General features: G+C 45.1%; 1 protein-coding gene across 1 annotated transcript in view; it reads left to right on the top strand.

Moving 5' to 3' along the window:
• AGBL4 (ATP/GTP binding protein like 4) overlaps positions 1–14,361 on the top strand; it is a 1,270,110-nt gene extending 1,255,749 nt beyond the window's left edge. The window contains exons 12-13 of the mRNA XM_036855931.1: positions 8,003–8,099; positions 14,186–14,361. Of these exons, the coding sequence (XP_036711826.1) occupies positions 8,003–8,099; positions 14,186–14,306 (218 nt within the window). The 3' untranslated portion in view covers positions 14,307–14,361. The remainder of the gene's footprint in view (positions 1–8,002; positions 8,100–14,185) is intronic.
• The last annotated feature ends 1,512 nt before the right edge of the window (positions 14,362–15,873 follow it).

Here is a 15,873-nt window from a genome sequence, read left to right as displayed (position 1 = left end):
GTCTGTAAAAAATACAAACACATGGAAGCTAAACAACACAGTACTAAATAATCAAGAGATTACTGAAGAAATCGAAGAGGAAATCAAAAAATACCTAGAAACAAATGACAATGAAAACACAACAACCCAAAACCTATGGGATGGAGCAAAAGCAGTTCTAAGAGGGAAGTTTATAGCAATACAATCCACCTCAAGAAACAAGAAACATCTCAAATAAACAACCTAACCTTACACCTAAAGCAATTAGAGGAAAAAGAACAAAAAAACCCCCAAAGTTAGCAGAAGGAATGAAATCATAAAGATCATATCAGAAATAAATGAAAAAGAAATGAAGGAAATGATAGCAAATATCAATAAAACTAAAAGCTGTTTCTTTGAGAAAATAAACGAAATTGATAAACCATTAGCCAGACTCATCAACAGAAAAAGGGAGAAGACTCAAGTCAATAGAATTAGAAATGAAAAAGGAGAAGTAACAACTGACACTGCAGAAATACAAAGGATCATGGGAGATTACTACAAGCAACTATATGCCAATAAAATGGACAACCTGCAAGAAATGGATGAATTCTTAGAAAAGCACAACCTTCTGCGACTGAACCAGGAAGAAATAGAAAATATAAACAGACCAGTCACAAGCACTGAAATTGAAACTGTGATTAAAAATCTTCCAACAAACAAAAGCCCAGGACCAGATGGCTTCACAGGTGAATTCTATCAAACATTTAGAGAAGAGCTAACACCTATTCTTCTCAAACTCTTCCAAAATATAGGAGAGGGAGGAACACTCCCAAACACATTCTATGAGGCCACCATCACCCTGATACCAAAACCAGACAAAGATGCCACAAAGAAAGAAAACTACAGGCCAATACCAATGATGAACATAGGTGCAAAAATCCTAACCAAAATACTAGCAAACAGAATCCAACAGCACATTAAAAGGATCATACAACATGATCAAGTGGGGTTTATCCCAGGAATGCAAGGATTCTTCAATATACATAAATCAATCAGTGTGATACACCATATTAAAAAACTGAATGATAAAAACCATATGATCATCTCAATAGATGCAGAAAAATCTTTTGACAAAATTCAACACCGATTTATGATAAAAACCCTCCAGAAAGTAGGCATAGAGGGAACTTACCTCAACATAATAAAGGCCATACATGACAAACCCACAGCCAACATCATTCTCAATGGTGAAAAACTGAAACCATTTCCTCTAAGATCAGGAACAAGACAAGGTTGTCCACTCTCACCACTAGTATTCAACATAGTTTTGGAAGTTTTAGCCACAGCAATCAGAGAAGAAAAAGAAATAAAAGGAATTCAAATCAGAAAAGAAGAATTAAAGCTGTCACTGTTTGCAAATGACATGATACTATACATAGAGAATTCTAAAGATGCCACCAGAAAACTACTAGAGCTAATCAATGAATTTGGAAAAGTAGCAGGATACAAAATTAATGCACAGAAATCTCTTGCGTTCCTATACACTAATGATGAAAAATCTGACAGAGAAATTAAGGAAACACTCCCATTTACCACTGCAACAAAAAGAATAAAATACCCAGGAATAAACCTACTTAAGGAGACAAAAGACCTGTATGCAGAAAACTATAAGACACTGATGAAAGAAATTAAAGACAACGCAAACAGATGGAGAGATATACCATGTTCTTGGATTGGAAGAATCAACATTCTGAAAATGACTATAGTACCCAAAGCAATCTACAGAGTCAATGCAATCCCTATCAAACTACCAATGGTATTTTTCACAGTACTAGAAAAAAATTTTTCACAATTTCTTTGTAAACACAAAAGACCCCAAATAGCCAAAGCAATCTCGAGAAAGGAAAACGGAGCTGGAGGAATCAGGCTCCTGGACTACAGACTATACTACAAAGCTATAGTAATCAAGACAGTATGGTACTGGCACAAAAACAGAAATATAGATCAATGGAACAGGATAGAAAGTGCAGAGATAAACCCATGCACATATGGTCACCTTATTTTTGATAAAGGAGGCAAGAATATACAATGGAGAAAAGACAGCCTCTTCAATAAGTGGTGCTGGGAAAACTGGACAGCTGCATGTAAAAGAATGAAATTAGAACACTCCCTAACACCATACACAAAAATAAACTCAATATGGGTTAAAGACCTAAGTGTAAGGCCAGACACTATAAAACTCTTAGAGGAAATCATAGGCAGAACATTCTATGACATAAATCACAGCAAGATCCTTTTTGACCCACCTCCTAGAAAAATAGAAATAAAAACAAAAATAAACAAATGGGACCTAATGAAACTTAAAAGCTTTTGCACAGCAAAGGAAAAAATAAAAAAGACAACCCTCAGAGTGGGAGAAAATATTTGCAAACGAAGCAACTGACAAAGGATTAATCTCCAAAATTTACAAGCAGCTCATGCAGCTCAATATCAAAAAAACAATCAACCCAAACCATAAATGGGCAGAAGTCCTAAACAGACATTTCTCCAAAGAAGATATACAGATTGCCAACAAACACATGAAAGGATGCTCAACACCACTAATCATTAGAGAAATACAAATCAAAACTACAATAAGGTATCACCACACACCGGTCAGAATGGCCATCATCAAAAAATCTACAAACAATAAATACGGGAGAGGTTGTGGAGAAAAGGGAACTCTCTTGCACTTTTGGTGGAAATGTAAATTGATACAGCCACTATGCAGAACAGTATGGAGGTTACTTAAAAAACTAAAAATAGAACTACCAAATGACCCGGCAATTCCACCACTGGGCGTATACCCTGAGAAAACCATAACTCAAAAATGTCATGTACCACAATATTCATTGCAGCATTATTTACAATAGCCAGGACATGGAAGCAACCTAAGTGTCCATCGACAGATGAATGGATAAAGAAGATGTGGCATATATATACAATGGAATATTACTCAGCCATAAAAAGAAATGAAATTGAGTTTTTTCTAGTGAGGTGGATGGACCTAGAGCCTGTCATACAGAGTGAAGTAAGTCAGAAAGAGAAAAACAAATACCGTATGCTAACACATATATATGGAATCTAAAAAAAAACAAAAGAAATTGGTTCTGAAGAACCTAGGGGCAGGACAGAAATAAAGACACAGACATAGAGAATGGACTTGAGGACACGGGATGGGGGAAGGGTAAGCTGGGACGAAGTGAGAGTGGCATGGACATAAATACACTACCAAATGTAAAATAGATAGCTAGTGGGAAGCAGCCGCATAGCACAGGGAGATCAACTCCGTGCTTTGTGACCACCTAGAGGGATGGGTTAGGGAGGGTGGGAGGGAGACGCAAGAGGGAAGAGATATGGGGATATATGTGTATGTATAGCTGATTCACTTTTTTATAAAGCAGAAACTAACACACCATTGTAAAGCAATTATACTCCAATAAAGATGTTAAAATAAATAAATAAAAGACACAGGTTCATATGCCACCTCTGTCACTTTCGAGGCACAAGGCTCTGGGTCAATTATGCAAACTCTACTTTTTTCAGTTTCCTGTAAAATATGTGTCGAATTGTGCTTTGACCTTGCAGGGATGTGGTGGGGATTATCGACAGTAAATAAGTACACTGTACGGTGCACAGGGTATGCTGGAGAAAAATTGGTAGTTGCTTTTGTAAAGGTGAGAATACAACAGCCTGTTTGCTGGTATAGTTAGTTGGGACATGTTAGTTTCCTCTTCTAGAATGTAAACAGAATTTGTCTAATTCTTCTTTAACCTCAATCTCTGCCCTTCTTCATGGCAGTACACACATGGGAGGAGCCCCTAGAATGTTAGAATGAATGAACAAATAAATGAATGAATGAGAATATCCCAGCCCTCACTACCTGTTAAAGGGTCCCACCAAGTGCTGGAGCTATTGACGCCCACCCTTTACTTTAAAACAGCTCTGGGCAGAAGTCACCAAGTCAGTCTGAGTTTCAGACAACCCCAGACAAACCCTCTTGCTTCTCTGATTCAAGGGTCTGGATCCCACCTGCTGTCTGTTCCTGCCCTCTGCAAGAAGCCCATCAGGGAGCTACAGAAGAATCTGAGGAGGATGACATTTTGAATTTACAGGCTGTTCTGAGGTTTTTGTTGGCAATGAAGAGTTGGGAGTTTTCACCCCAATTTTTTTTCTCTCTTAATTCTGCAGTATATTGGAAAAGGTTCCAGCCAAGAGAGCTATTGCTTTCTCCTTGCCTAGATCTTAAATCTTTGTTCAAAGACAGCTTGTTTTAATTGAAAATGTTCAGTGAGTCTCTTCACTCCTCTCACCCACGTCTCATTTCTTGACTCCAGCAGGGCCAGTGCAGTAAATAATCTGGAGTGAGGCTCTCAGGGCTTAGGAAATATGTAATATTGTTGGAAAGAGAAAGATGGTTGTCCCTGACAATTCCCACCTTTAAAACACTGTCTTTTAAACAGAGCTTGCTAAAATGATCAGCACCTCACAGAGGGACATTTTACTGCAACAGCCCAACTCCTCCGCCTTGTAGAGCCCAGGAGTATTGACTACCAAGGAGATCTCCTAGGGTTGCTTCCAGTCTGGCGAGTCTGGCGTTCACTGCAGGTCAGGAGGAAGGGTTCAGGCTTCCCTCTGGCCCCATTCATGCACTTACTTAGTCAGCACCCACGTGTTAGTTGCATACCTCACCACCATAATCCTGTGAGGCAGGCATTGTTATTCACATTTTACAGGTGAGGAAATGAGGGCTCAGGGAGATGGGAAAGCCTCTGCAAGGCCACACTGTGTTTCAGTTCTCCTCTGCTGCGTAACAAGTCTCCCCCAAACTTAGTGTTTAAAACCACAGCTATCCTCTCTTGTTTTCTGTGGGTCAGAAATTTGGGAAGGGCTCCCCTGAGTACTCTTAGCTTGGCATCTTTGATGCAGTGGCAGTGAGACAGTGGCTGGAGCGGCGGTGTGCTGGAGGAGCTGCTGCGGGCTGGCCAGGAATCTCTCTCTAAAGTAATCTCTCCACGAAGTCTCAGGGCCTCTCCCTGCAGCCCCTCCACGGGCTAGTTTGGGCTTCCTCACAGCATGGTGGCCTCAGGGCAGTCAGACAGCTTGCCCGGAAGTTCAGGGCCCCCGCTGGAACATTCGAGCAGGCAAGGTGCAAGTTATATCTGCTTTTCTGGCCTCTCCTCAGAAGTCCCACACTGTCACTTCTGCCATTTCTTTGGTGGCAAGTGAGTCACAAAGCCCACTCAGCTTCAGAGAGAGGGGATACAGACGCCACCTCTCAGTGGAGGGAGTGTCAAGGTCACATCATAGAATAACAGGTGAGATGGGAGACATTGTTGCAGACATCTTTGGAAAGTACAATCTGCCCCACACAGCATGTGGCCGAGCCAGGATTCGGATTCGGATTCGGATTAGGTACATTTGATTCCAAAACTTCTACTACAGTCTTTTAGCCCCGTTCACAGGAACCTCTCCCTTACTCTGTGCCCCTGTAGCTCTTACTGTTTTGTTTGTTTGTTTGTTTGTTTATTTTTGGCTGTGCTGGGTCTTCGTTGCTGCGTGCGGGCTTTCTCTAGTTGTGGTGAGTGGGGGCTACTCTTCGTTGTGGTACATGGGCTTCTCATTACGGTGGCTTCTCTTGTTGCAGGGCACGGGCTCTAGGTGCACGGGATCAGTAGTTGTGGCACGTGGGCTTCAGTAATTGTGGCACGTGGGCTTCAGTAGTTGTGGCATGTGGGCTTCAGTAGTTGTGGCTCACGGACTCTAGAGCGCAGGCTCAGTAGTTGTAGCTCACAGGCTTAGTTGCTCCACAGCATGTGGGATCTTCCCGGACCAGGGCTCGAACCCGAGTCTCCTGCATTGGCAGGTGGACTCTTAACCACTGTGCCACCAGGGAAGCCCTGTAGCTCTTACTGTTGACACACGCAATGGTGATTTGGTCTCCCCAAGCCAGCTTAGAGCCTGGCTAGGTTGAATCAGCCAGCCATTTCTGCAGGCCCTGGTGGCGAGACTGCCTCCAGGGTCTGCTGGTCTAAGAGCCCATGCCTGACACCAGCTTGTGAACTTTTTAAAGGAGGTGACAGAGAAGGTCGGTCACAACCAGAGGAAGAAAGCAGGTGGCAGCCCCAGAGCACAGCGAGCCTGCGGCACGTCTCACTGTCTTAAACAACTCGTCTGGCGTTTCTCCTTCTCCCACCAGGCACTGGCCTGGGATGACTCAGCCCTTGACAGAAAAGGTGCCTTCAAGTTGGGAAACAGCCCAGAGTGGTGGAAAGCTCACGGTTCTGGAGTCAGACACTCCCAAATTGGAGTCTTGACTCTACTATTTCCAGTTATATAGCTTTGGACAAGTTTCTTAACCTCCCAGAGCAAAAGGGAGATAAAAATGCCTTCCTCCTTGGGTTTTTTAAAATGCCTATGTAAGCAAAGTGCCAGTGTGGTGCCAGGAACTCCATAAATGCTGGTGTTCATGTCCGGGGCCACATCCAACCCCAGCTTGGAGACGTCTTGAAGAGAGTGGTGAGAACTCACTCAACTCTTCCACAGATGCTAGTCTACCTCCATGAGCCTGGGTAGAATGATGGCTGAGATGTACCCAGTGAAGTGGCAACTAAACTGAGGCGTCTGAAAGCTGAGAAGGAGTCTGCCCTGTAAGGCCTGTGGGCAGAGGGGAGAGTGGTCTGGGAAGATGGAATGGAATGGATAAAAGTCTGGAGGTAAAAGAACTTCAGTATCTCTGGAGCGTGAAGGTCGAGGGGTGGAAGGTGGGAGGCAACAAGAACAAAGCTGAGACCTAACTACACAGGACCCGGTAGATCAAGTTCCAAAATTTGAACTTTAAAGGCAACTGGGAGCCACTGAAGGGTTTTACTCAGCTGGGTGGCGTAGTCAGATCTGCGTTTTAGAATAACTACCCTCCCACCCCACCCCCACCAGCAACGTTATAGAAAATGGAGCAGAGGCAGGCACTCTTATGGCAGGAAGGCCATTAGGACAGGATGACACAATTCAAGGAAAAGATGGTGCTGGCCTTTTCTAGGGGAACAGCAGGGGCCTGGAGAAACTGAAGAGATAGGAGGTCCCTTGGGTAAGAGTTGGTGACGGCTTGGACGTTCAGAGCTGAGAGATATGAGATAAAAGATAAGTGCTTTGAATGAAGTCAGTTCAGAAGCCACGGAAGTAGGGGGCAAGGGCACCAATCATAGACCTGAGAGAGGAGTATTGTGGGAGGCTTTACTAAAGAGACATCACCTAACTGGAGAATTGATAGTTAAAAATTAGCCAAAGGGAAGGGGAAGACACTTCAGGGAGAGGAAACAGCTCATGTGAAGCCCCAGAGATATGATAGATAATGCACAGAGCATATGCTCCATGTTGTTGAATAGATGATTGCTGTGCTAATTTATACTAAAATGTGAATGGTCAATATGGAATTGACCCTTTTCCCCTCCCCAGGGAGTTTGTACTTTAACAGGTCATGAACGCTTACCCTAAGGATTCATAATTGGTAGATTTCAAGGTGGAACGGGGATACTGTTTAGGGTGAGAGGGTTGTATCACTGTCCCCAAGGTTCCCAAAGTAGAGGACTAATCCCCGGGGTCAAGTAGGCCCTGGTCTATATGCAACAAAGGGTCTCTTGCCCTTGGGTCTTGCTTATCTGCCTCCACCCCAAGCCACCTGAAGGCAGACCATGGAAGCCCAGTGATTCCCAAAGGGATGCAGTAGGTTCTAAAAGCTCTGAACACAGGCTTCGGGGTAAGACTACCTAGACCCATATCCTGGCTCCTCTCCTTCCCGGTTCTGTGACCTTGGGCAAATTATTGGACTTCACATCTGGAAAATGAGGAAAATAATAGTATCTATCAATAATATTTAAAGTTTCGTGAAAATCAAAAAAGACACTACATACAGCACTTAGAACAGTGAGTGGTGATACTGGTTTGTTACTGTTATCATTTTTCTTACTAGTCCAAAGTTGCTCCTTAACACCCACCCTTGCAGATATGAAGCTGGGGCGGAACGTGGCGAGAACGTTTCTGGATTATTACCGGCTGAACCCCATGGTCGAGAAAGTGACGATCCCCATGCCAAGGCTGCGGTAAGTGCTGAGCAGAGCAGCGGGGGCCTGTGTCCTGCTTAACCGGCTTCCTGTTCAGGGGCAGCTTCCCTTAGCCTCTCTCTGTCCCTCAGTTTCCCATCTGTGTCACGGGAAAGATGATCGGCCCTGCCGCAGAGAGTGTATGGAGCAGAAGGGCTTAACAGCACATTTCCTGAGTTGAAGTATCATTGTGGGGTCAGACAGTGAGGGGTTGGTCGCATTTCTGGGTCTAACATGGGAACCCACAGGGATGGGAGTTGCTGGGAGGCTGAGTCCAGTCACTTGCTCCAAGCTAGTCTGGGTGTTTCCATATGCTACTTCATCTGAAAGCTCCTATGTCGTCTAGGCTCATAAGGTCTCTGATCCTTCAATTTCCTCATCTGTAAAGTGGGGACAGTGGTGCTCACTTAGAAGATTATTAAGAGATGTGTGTTATTGCACCCTGCACAGTGCCAGGCATGTATGTACCCCGAGCGCATGAGAGTCCCCTTCTGTCAAGATGCAAAGGCTCAGGGCTGAGAAGACACACCCCTGAGAAGTTTCCCCTCAGGTCCTCTGCTGGGACCAACTTCTTGAGCTGGTGAAGAGAGAAGGTTAGGAGATGAGTGTCCTTCCTGAGGGCTGGACCAGAGCCCAGAGTGCTGGGTGTTCCCATGACTGCTGGCGGTGAGCCCAGTGAGCATTTGGGCAGTGACACCCGGAGGCATCTGGAATGTGCTGGCCCCGTCCTACCTCTTGACCTCATCTCCTACTCTCCTAGTGGTCCAGCTTCCTTGAAGGGCATGATGATATCCAGCTTACTGCTCCTGCCAGACCAGTCTTCCCACTGACCTTGCCCATGACCTTGCCCAAATGCTTGGCTGTCTCAGGGCTTTTGCCCTGATGCACCTTCCTCCCTACCTGTTATTAACAAAACACAGTGTTGATCACTACTATTTATTGAGCAAAGTACTTTTTGTATATGGTCTTATTCAGTCCTCCTAGACAATTTACTCCTCATATTACAAATGAGGAAAAGGAAGCTCAGAAATGTGACGAGAATCGCCTGAGGTCAAGGATATTTTGGCAGAGGCAGAATTTGATCCTAGGCGTTTATGATTCTAAAGCTGGACTGAAGCCCAGCCAAGCTCCACCTCAGTATGGGTTCAAATTCTGTCTCAAGCTCATGCTAGCTGTGGGATGTTAGGCAAGTTTCCTGGCCTCATGAAACCTTTCTCCTCCTACCTAAAGTGGGGGTAATAAGGATGGTTTTAAAAATTAGATACAAGCGTGGTGTACTGCCTGGCAGCCAGTAGGTGCTCAATAAATGTTTCCATCTCCTCTGGCTTCTGGGGTGCAGTCCCAGATTTCCAGACAGCTCATCACAGCCTGGGGCAAGTCCCTGGTCTTCTCTGGTTGGGCTGGATGATCTCTCAGGACCCACGTCCCATCAGGCCGGGAGTCCCACCTCTTGAGTCCCAGCTCCACAAGGAGTCTGCATCGCAATGTACTCTGACTCATACTTTGTCTCAGGTTGTTCACCCCCATCCTGGTGGATTAGTCTTCAGAAGGAGCATCTCTGTTTCTTCTCTGTGCTCCCACAGTGCCTAGGCTGTACTGAACATGCGTGCATGTGTACATCCCTTCATTCACTCACTTAGGAAAAACAACACTTTATGCCAAGTCTCTGGGCAGAGGGGGTGCTTGAACGAGTAAATGATTAAGGCGTAACCCCGATGTTGAAGAGCTCACCTCTAGAGGATGGTGCTCAATTCATCCTTAGAAGTCATTGGTTATGTTCTTAAAAATTTAAAGCTCTATAAAACTCAAAAGAATTGTTAGAGTCTCATTTACAAGTTAATTTGGGGATTGTCTCTTTCAGGTCCTCTGTCAGCCTGAATAAAATTATCCTGATCCTTTCCCACTTTATTCTTGAATGTTGCACTGTCAGTAAAACGGTGCTGACACCCAGGGAGAGTAGCGATCATCATCATGCAGATGGGGTGTTGAGGCCCAGGGAGCAGACAGGGTTGGTCACAGCCATGCCTAGAGCCAGACCCCACCATCCCCAGCCTGGTGTCCTCAGCATCAGTTAGTAAAGAGTTCTTTGAGATGGGGGAGGCGGGACCCTGAAACTGGGTCTAAAGCATGCAGGGGAGTTCAGGGCCCTGCTCATGGGACCTCATTTTCCTGAGCTTTGGAGCCCTCGTTAGAGAAGAGCTGGAGAGCTCATTCCTCAAAGTTCATAGCCTTGAGGACTTGTGGTAAATGCACCCACCCTTCGCCTAAGAAAAACAAAATAAAAACTCTCTCTATCCCCACATCTCTGCCTCATCAAACTATGAATATCACTTAGCTCTCAATTGGTCAGCAGTTCTTGAAAAAATGAATCTCAGGAGGATACAAGGCTCTGATTTGGGACTTGAATACGTCCCCATTTTTGTATTATTTTCCACCCAAGCATCAAATAACATACATGAAAGACCAGTTCTGGTTTTAAAGGAAAATTATATGTTTTGACTCAAGATTAGTCTTTGTTTTCTCTCATCTCTATGGATAATTATACTGTGTCAGTTTCCACCCGTGTGCTGGTAGGAGCCTGTCAGCATCCCTGGGTGCTGTGCCACCCTTCAGGGAAGGGCCCTGGGGAGGCCAGGATGTGGGCCTGAGCATGTAGGCTCAGGGACATGGCTTTGATGACCAGAGCTGAGACCCCATGCTTATCTCAACCACAGTGACACAAAATGCCCCATCGAGGTGCATACAAATTAGACAGGGGAAATGAGCAGGCCAGGTGAGCCTCTGTGGGGAGACAGAGCATGCGCACGGAGGGTGGGCCTCTAAGTGTGAGGTGGCCTCAGGCTCAGTGCCAGTGGGCTGCCTCCACGCTGGGGTTCGGATATGCGTGCGGGGCATGGGGGTGGGAGTCATCAGCTCTGCATCGCACTGGAGCCCACCATGTGGCAGGCCCTGCACTGGATGCTGGGGGAACTTAGATAACCTGTGCCCATCAGGAGCTCAGAGTCACAGAGGAGAAAGCATGTACACATGCAAAGATAACAAACAATGCTGAGCAATGTATAAACGTGCTCAGTCACCTATCGGATTGTGCCCTCTTTCAAAAAACCTTCCATGGCTCCCCATTTCAGTTCCTCTTCTGGCTGTTCAAAGCCCTGGCCTACATTTAAAACTTCATATGCAGCCTCCTAGCACACACTTTTCCCTTGTGAGCACCTTCTCCACCCCACCTGCTTTCTACCACTTTATACCCCAGTCAGCAAGTCATACCTCCATGTTCATCCTTTTCCTTCTTTCTGGAACATTCTTCCTTACTGTCTGTAGATGACAAATGCCAACTTATCTTTCAAAGCCCAGTCCAGATATCATACCTTTGTGTTTTTGTCCTTGCTCTCCACCTGAGGTAGAGCTCCTTCCTCCCTGCTGGATCCCGAACTGCATTTTGCACACACGTGTGCATGGTACGTCCCACAGTGTATTGTCACAACATCTTTGCATGTCTGGCTCCTCCACTAGATGGGCTGCTCCTTGAGGAATTATTTTTATCACTCCTGTATCCTTAGTGCCAGGTGTAGAGCCTAGCTGAGAGTAGGTCCTAAATAAGCCCTAAATGTATGAATTATAAAATGGTAGAACTGAAGAAACCCCTAAGAATCATCTACTTCAGCCCCTTCGTGTTATAGTGAAAAGTGAGACCCAATCAGAAATTACTCTCCCACACCATCTGGCAAACATATGGCAGCCAGCAGGAGTAGCCCAAGAAGGCTTCATGGACGAAGTGGGGCTTGAACTTGGTTTCAAAGGACATGTAGCATTCCAATGGATGAAACAGAAAGAGGAGAGAGGGCATTCCAGGTTGAGGGAAAGGGTGTAAAAGGCAGTGAGCTGAACCTGAAAAGACACATTCTAAGGCAATGACAGGCCAGGATGTTTAGGGCAATAGAGGTGATAAAGATGGGACTAAAAATGCATTCAATTCATCAAACAACCTTCAAGCATCTACTCCATACCACTCAGGAATTGTAGAGAAAAATCAAATGCATCCAACCCGCAGTCCCATGAGATAAATAGCTGGGCAAAGAACTCCCTAGAAAATGGTGTACTAAGAGATTAGGCACAGAGTGCTGCAGAAGCCTCTGGAAGAGAGAGGCTTATTTTCTGGGGAGTCAGCTTCCCAAAGGAGGTGAGTCTGGAGGGCACGATAGGAAAAGGAGCAGCTCTGTGGGGCCCAGATGTGAGATGCTTGCCTACCAATGCCTCTCTCTGTGCTCCCATCTTGAGCTGCAGGTGCTCTTTGGCTCTGTAATGGCCCCAGAGTCATTCTGCGCGTTCACACTCCTCCCCAGCCACTACACACCCTCTCCCCATGTACACCATCTGCCTGGGGCTGCCCCACCTGTGATCATACCTGGGCTTCACCCCCAAAGAAACAAACCCATCTTATTTCCCATGCTTCCTTTGGGTGTGAAGACCCACACTCTCAGTGACATATGAATGGCACCTTGTAATTGGCAAAACTCTTCCCCATTTACCAGAGCCTATGATGCAGGAAGGACATGGGCTCCACTATTTTAGAAATGAAGAAACAGAGGCTAGAGGAAAAAGGGACTTCTTCAAGATCACATCGCCTGTAAACAACATTCCAAGCATATATTCCAGGCTGTTGATGGGTACTAAGATCTAGATGTATCTCACCCATGCTAGATGGCCTTCCTATGTAGCAAGGTCCTTCATGAGTGTGGAATTTTAGACAGTGAGGCTTCCTGGTGGAGGAGCTACATTAGGGCAAGGTGTCCCTTTTGTGTGCTGCCACCTGTTCTGTCTTTACCTTATTCATGACTCATCAGCAATGAAGGAAAATGACACTCCAGGGTCAGAGCATCATGGGTTATAAGGAGTCACATCTTGAATCCTAAATCAAACAGCCCAAGAGTTTCCCATATTTGTGGCATTACCATTTTCTTCCATGCATTGTCGTTCTTTATTATTTATTATTTTGTGTAATTATTTTGTATAACCGTCTCCTCTACTAAACTGTAAGCAGCCTGAGGACAGCATCAATGTCTGACTCACCTTTGTCATCTCCAGAGTACAGTGGACCATACCTAGCACCTAGCACCTAGCACCTAGCACCATGCCTTTGTAAGTTATAGTAGGCAAAGGAAGACGCTAGGTGAGTTTATTCATATTATCTCATTTAACCTCACACCACCCTCCAAGATTGGAATATTTTATTCTCGTTTTGTAAATGAAACTCAGAGAAGTTAAATAACTTGCTCAAGGTCGTACCTCTCATATATAGCTGACCTGGGAATTCAGTTCAGTTCTTTCTGGATTGGCTAATCTTTCCACTGCAAATAAATCTTAATCCAATGCTTGAATGAATGGCACATCAATTTATTACTCAACAACATAACAAACAAACAAGGCCCCATATGAGGAAAAATGCAAACTGGATAAACTGGGTCCGTGCCCATCAGAAGCTCATAGCCTAGTGTGTGAGCAGAACAGACAGTGAATAATTGCTGAAGAGTAGTGTTAAAGGTATTGCATTGGGTGCTGGGTGCTGGGATACAGAGATGAACTAGACACATCTCTGCCTTCAGAGAGCCCCCAAGATTGTAGGGGAGACAGACCCACCGTGAAATGCCATAATTAGGCTATACTGAGAAATATAAAGGGAACTCTGGAGCCCATGATGGTTATGAAGGGAATGAGGTCCCTGGATCTGCCAAGCTGCAATTCATCTATGGGTTCATGCCCATCCCATCGTGAAATGGATAGAATGAGTTAGAATCAAGTTGGAAATGTGGAAGACTTGTAACTATAGGACAGATAGGTTTTCTCCAGAACCAGAATGATACAACGTATCCATCCATTCATCTAACAGTCATTCATTGAGTCATGCTGCCTGCTTTGAACCAGGCCCTGGGCTGGGTTCCTGGGATGCAGAGAAGAGGAAGTCAAGGCCACTGCTCCTAGGAGGTCACAGTCCGGTGGGGGGAGATAGACATGCACACAAATGACTGCAATACAGCGTGTACGTGTGCTGTCTTTCTTCTCTCTTTCTGTTATCTCCCCCTTTGCAGGAAAGAAAAACCCCCTCCCTACAAGCACCCACTCCTGCGGGGCCCAACCAGCAATCACCCCAACAGCAAAGGGGGCAAGAAGAGCTCAGTGAACCACAAAGACCCTTCAAACTCTTTTTAAGGACGTGGAGTCCGGGGAGGTCTTGTGGGGGCAGGAGCATGCATTTTCTGCTGGGGCATGAAATTAATCACCCTTCTCTAGTTTCCAAGATAATGGCTGTGAGATAATGTATAAGCTAGTGAAAAGGAAGGGAAAACATGAGACATTTCATCATCGATTTTCCCTTTCACCAGTGGAAAATCAATTGTGAGCCTTCAGCTTCAGGCTTAGGAACAAAATAGAAGATTCAAACCAGATGAGTACAGATGCTATCTTCCACAACGTAGAGACCCTCACAGGAAGAGAAAACCCACACATCCCTTCTCAGGTCAGTGCTTTCCAGCCCCTTTACTGTTCTAAGTTGTGCAGTTACTACAGATGTTTACCTTTTAGATTAGGCTACAGTTGTTTTCGCTTTTAGAAATGCAGTGTCCACATTTGCTGACCCAGAACTATAGCAACAACACATACAACGCAAAGACAAATGCACTGTTGGGAACAATGGGACAGAATTTTTGAGATCACGATGGTCTTAGACATACGGTTAATTTATGAGCTGCATGCTCCCTGACTCCCCTAAACCCCAGCATGCAACTTCAGAAAACTGCTCTCAGAGCTATGTCCCAATGACCTGGGTCGTTTCATTGAAACTTTAGCTCCTAAAACAAAAAGTATTAGCCACACATTCCAAAAGCTCTGTCTTGGTTAAGATCTCTAGATCTTGGTGTCTGAGATCAAACCTGACCACTGAAGACAAGGACATGGAAAATCTGCAGCAGTGGGGGAGGAAGCAGACCGCCAGGGACAGGAGATGCAAAAGACAAAAGGATGCACTCTGAGGCAGATAGGGATGATAAAATAAAACAACAGCAGGGGCAATTCCCAAGGTGGAACAAGCTCAATATTGTGCATTTTTCTACAGAGTAAAGTGCCTTTGCATGATGAATGGGTCCAGGGGAGTCGGCAGTCGGCTCCCTTCCTGTCTGTGAAGCAGCAGGCTGAGTCACCATGACAGCCTGCTAATTAAAATGACCTCCGGGAAATGAGGATTAGGAGACAGGGAGAGGAAGGGAGGCTCAAGGGAGATAGGGCCTTTAGCACAAAGCTTCAGTTTAGCATTCTTTTGTTTTGGGTTGGAGATTTTCAAACTTTGTTGCAAAAATTGAGAGCAAAGCTTATTCTCCCTTTGCTTATTGCTTTTCAGAAATGAAAACAAAGAACCATATGTTAGTCGGCTACAAATGTTGTGTTGTATATACAGCTTCTCCCCTGGGTTCTTGTTGCCCAGAAGAACACAGATAAAGTGCTTTATGCAACTCCTCTGTTCCTCTGGGCGTTCTTGGCACCTTTCTTTCTAGGTCTCTCACTCCCTCAAGAACCAGCCGGTTGACCCAATTTGGTGTAACCCTCACTTTACTGTCAGGGACTCTGTCATCAAGATAAGGAAGAACAGTCAAGGCTTGACTTTCCAGCAGTTCCAGCGGTAGAGTCCTGGGGAGTTTATTTGAATGCAACTGTCTCAACACGAGCCAACAGTGTGGCAGAGCTTTCAGAAATGAGAGCATCTCTTGAGAAGGCATAAATAGAG

Source organism: Balaenoptera musculus, chromosome 1, assembly GCF_009873245.2.
Source record: "Balaenoptera musculus isolate JJ_BM4_2016_0621 chromosome 1, mBalMus1.pri.v3, whole genome shotgun sequence".
NCBI lineage: Eukaryota > Metazoa > Chordata > Mammalia > Artiodactyla > Balaenopteridae > Balaenoptera > Balaenoptera musculus.
This window is presented reverse-complemented; position numbering and strand designations above follow the sequence as displayed.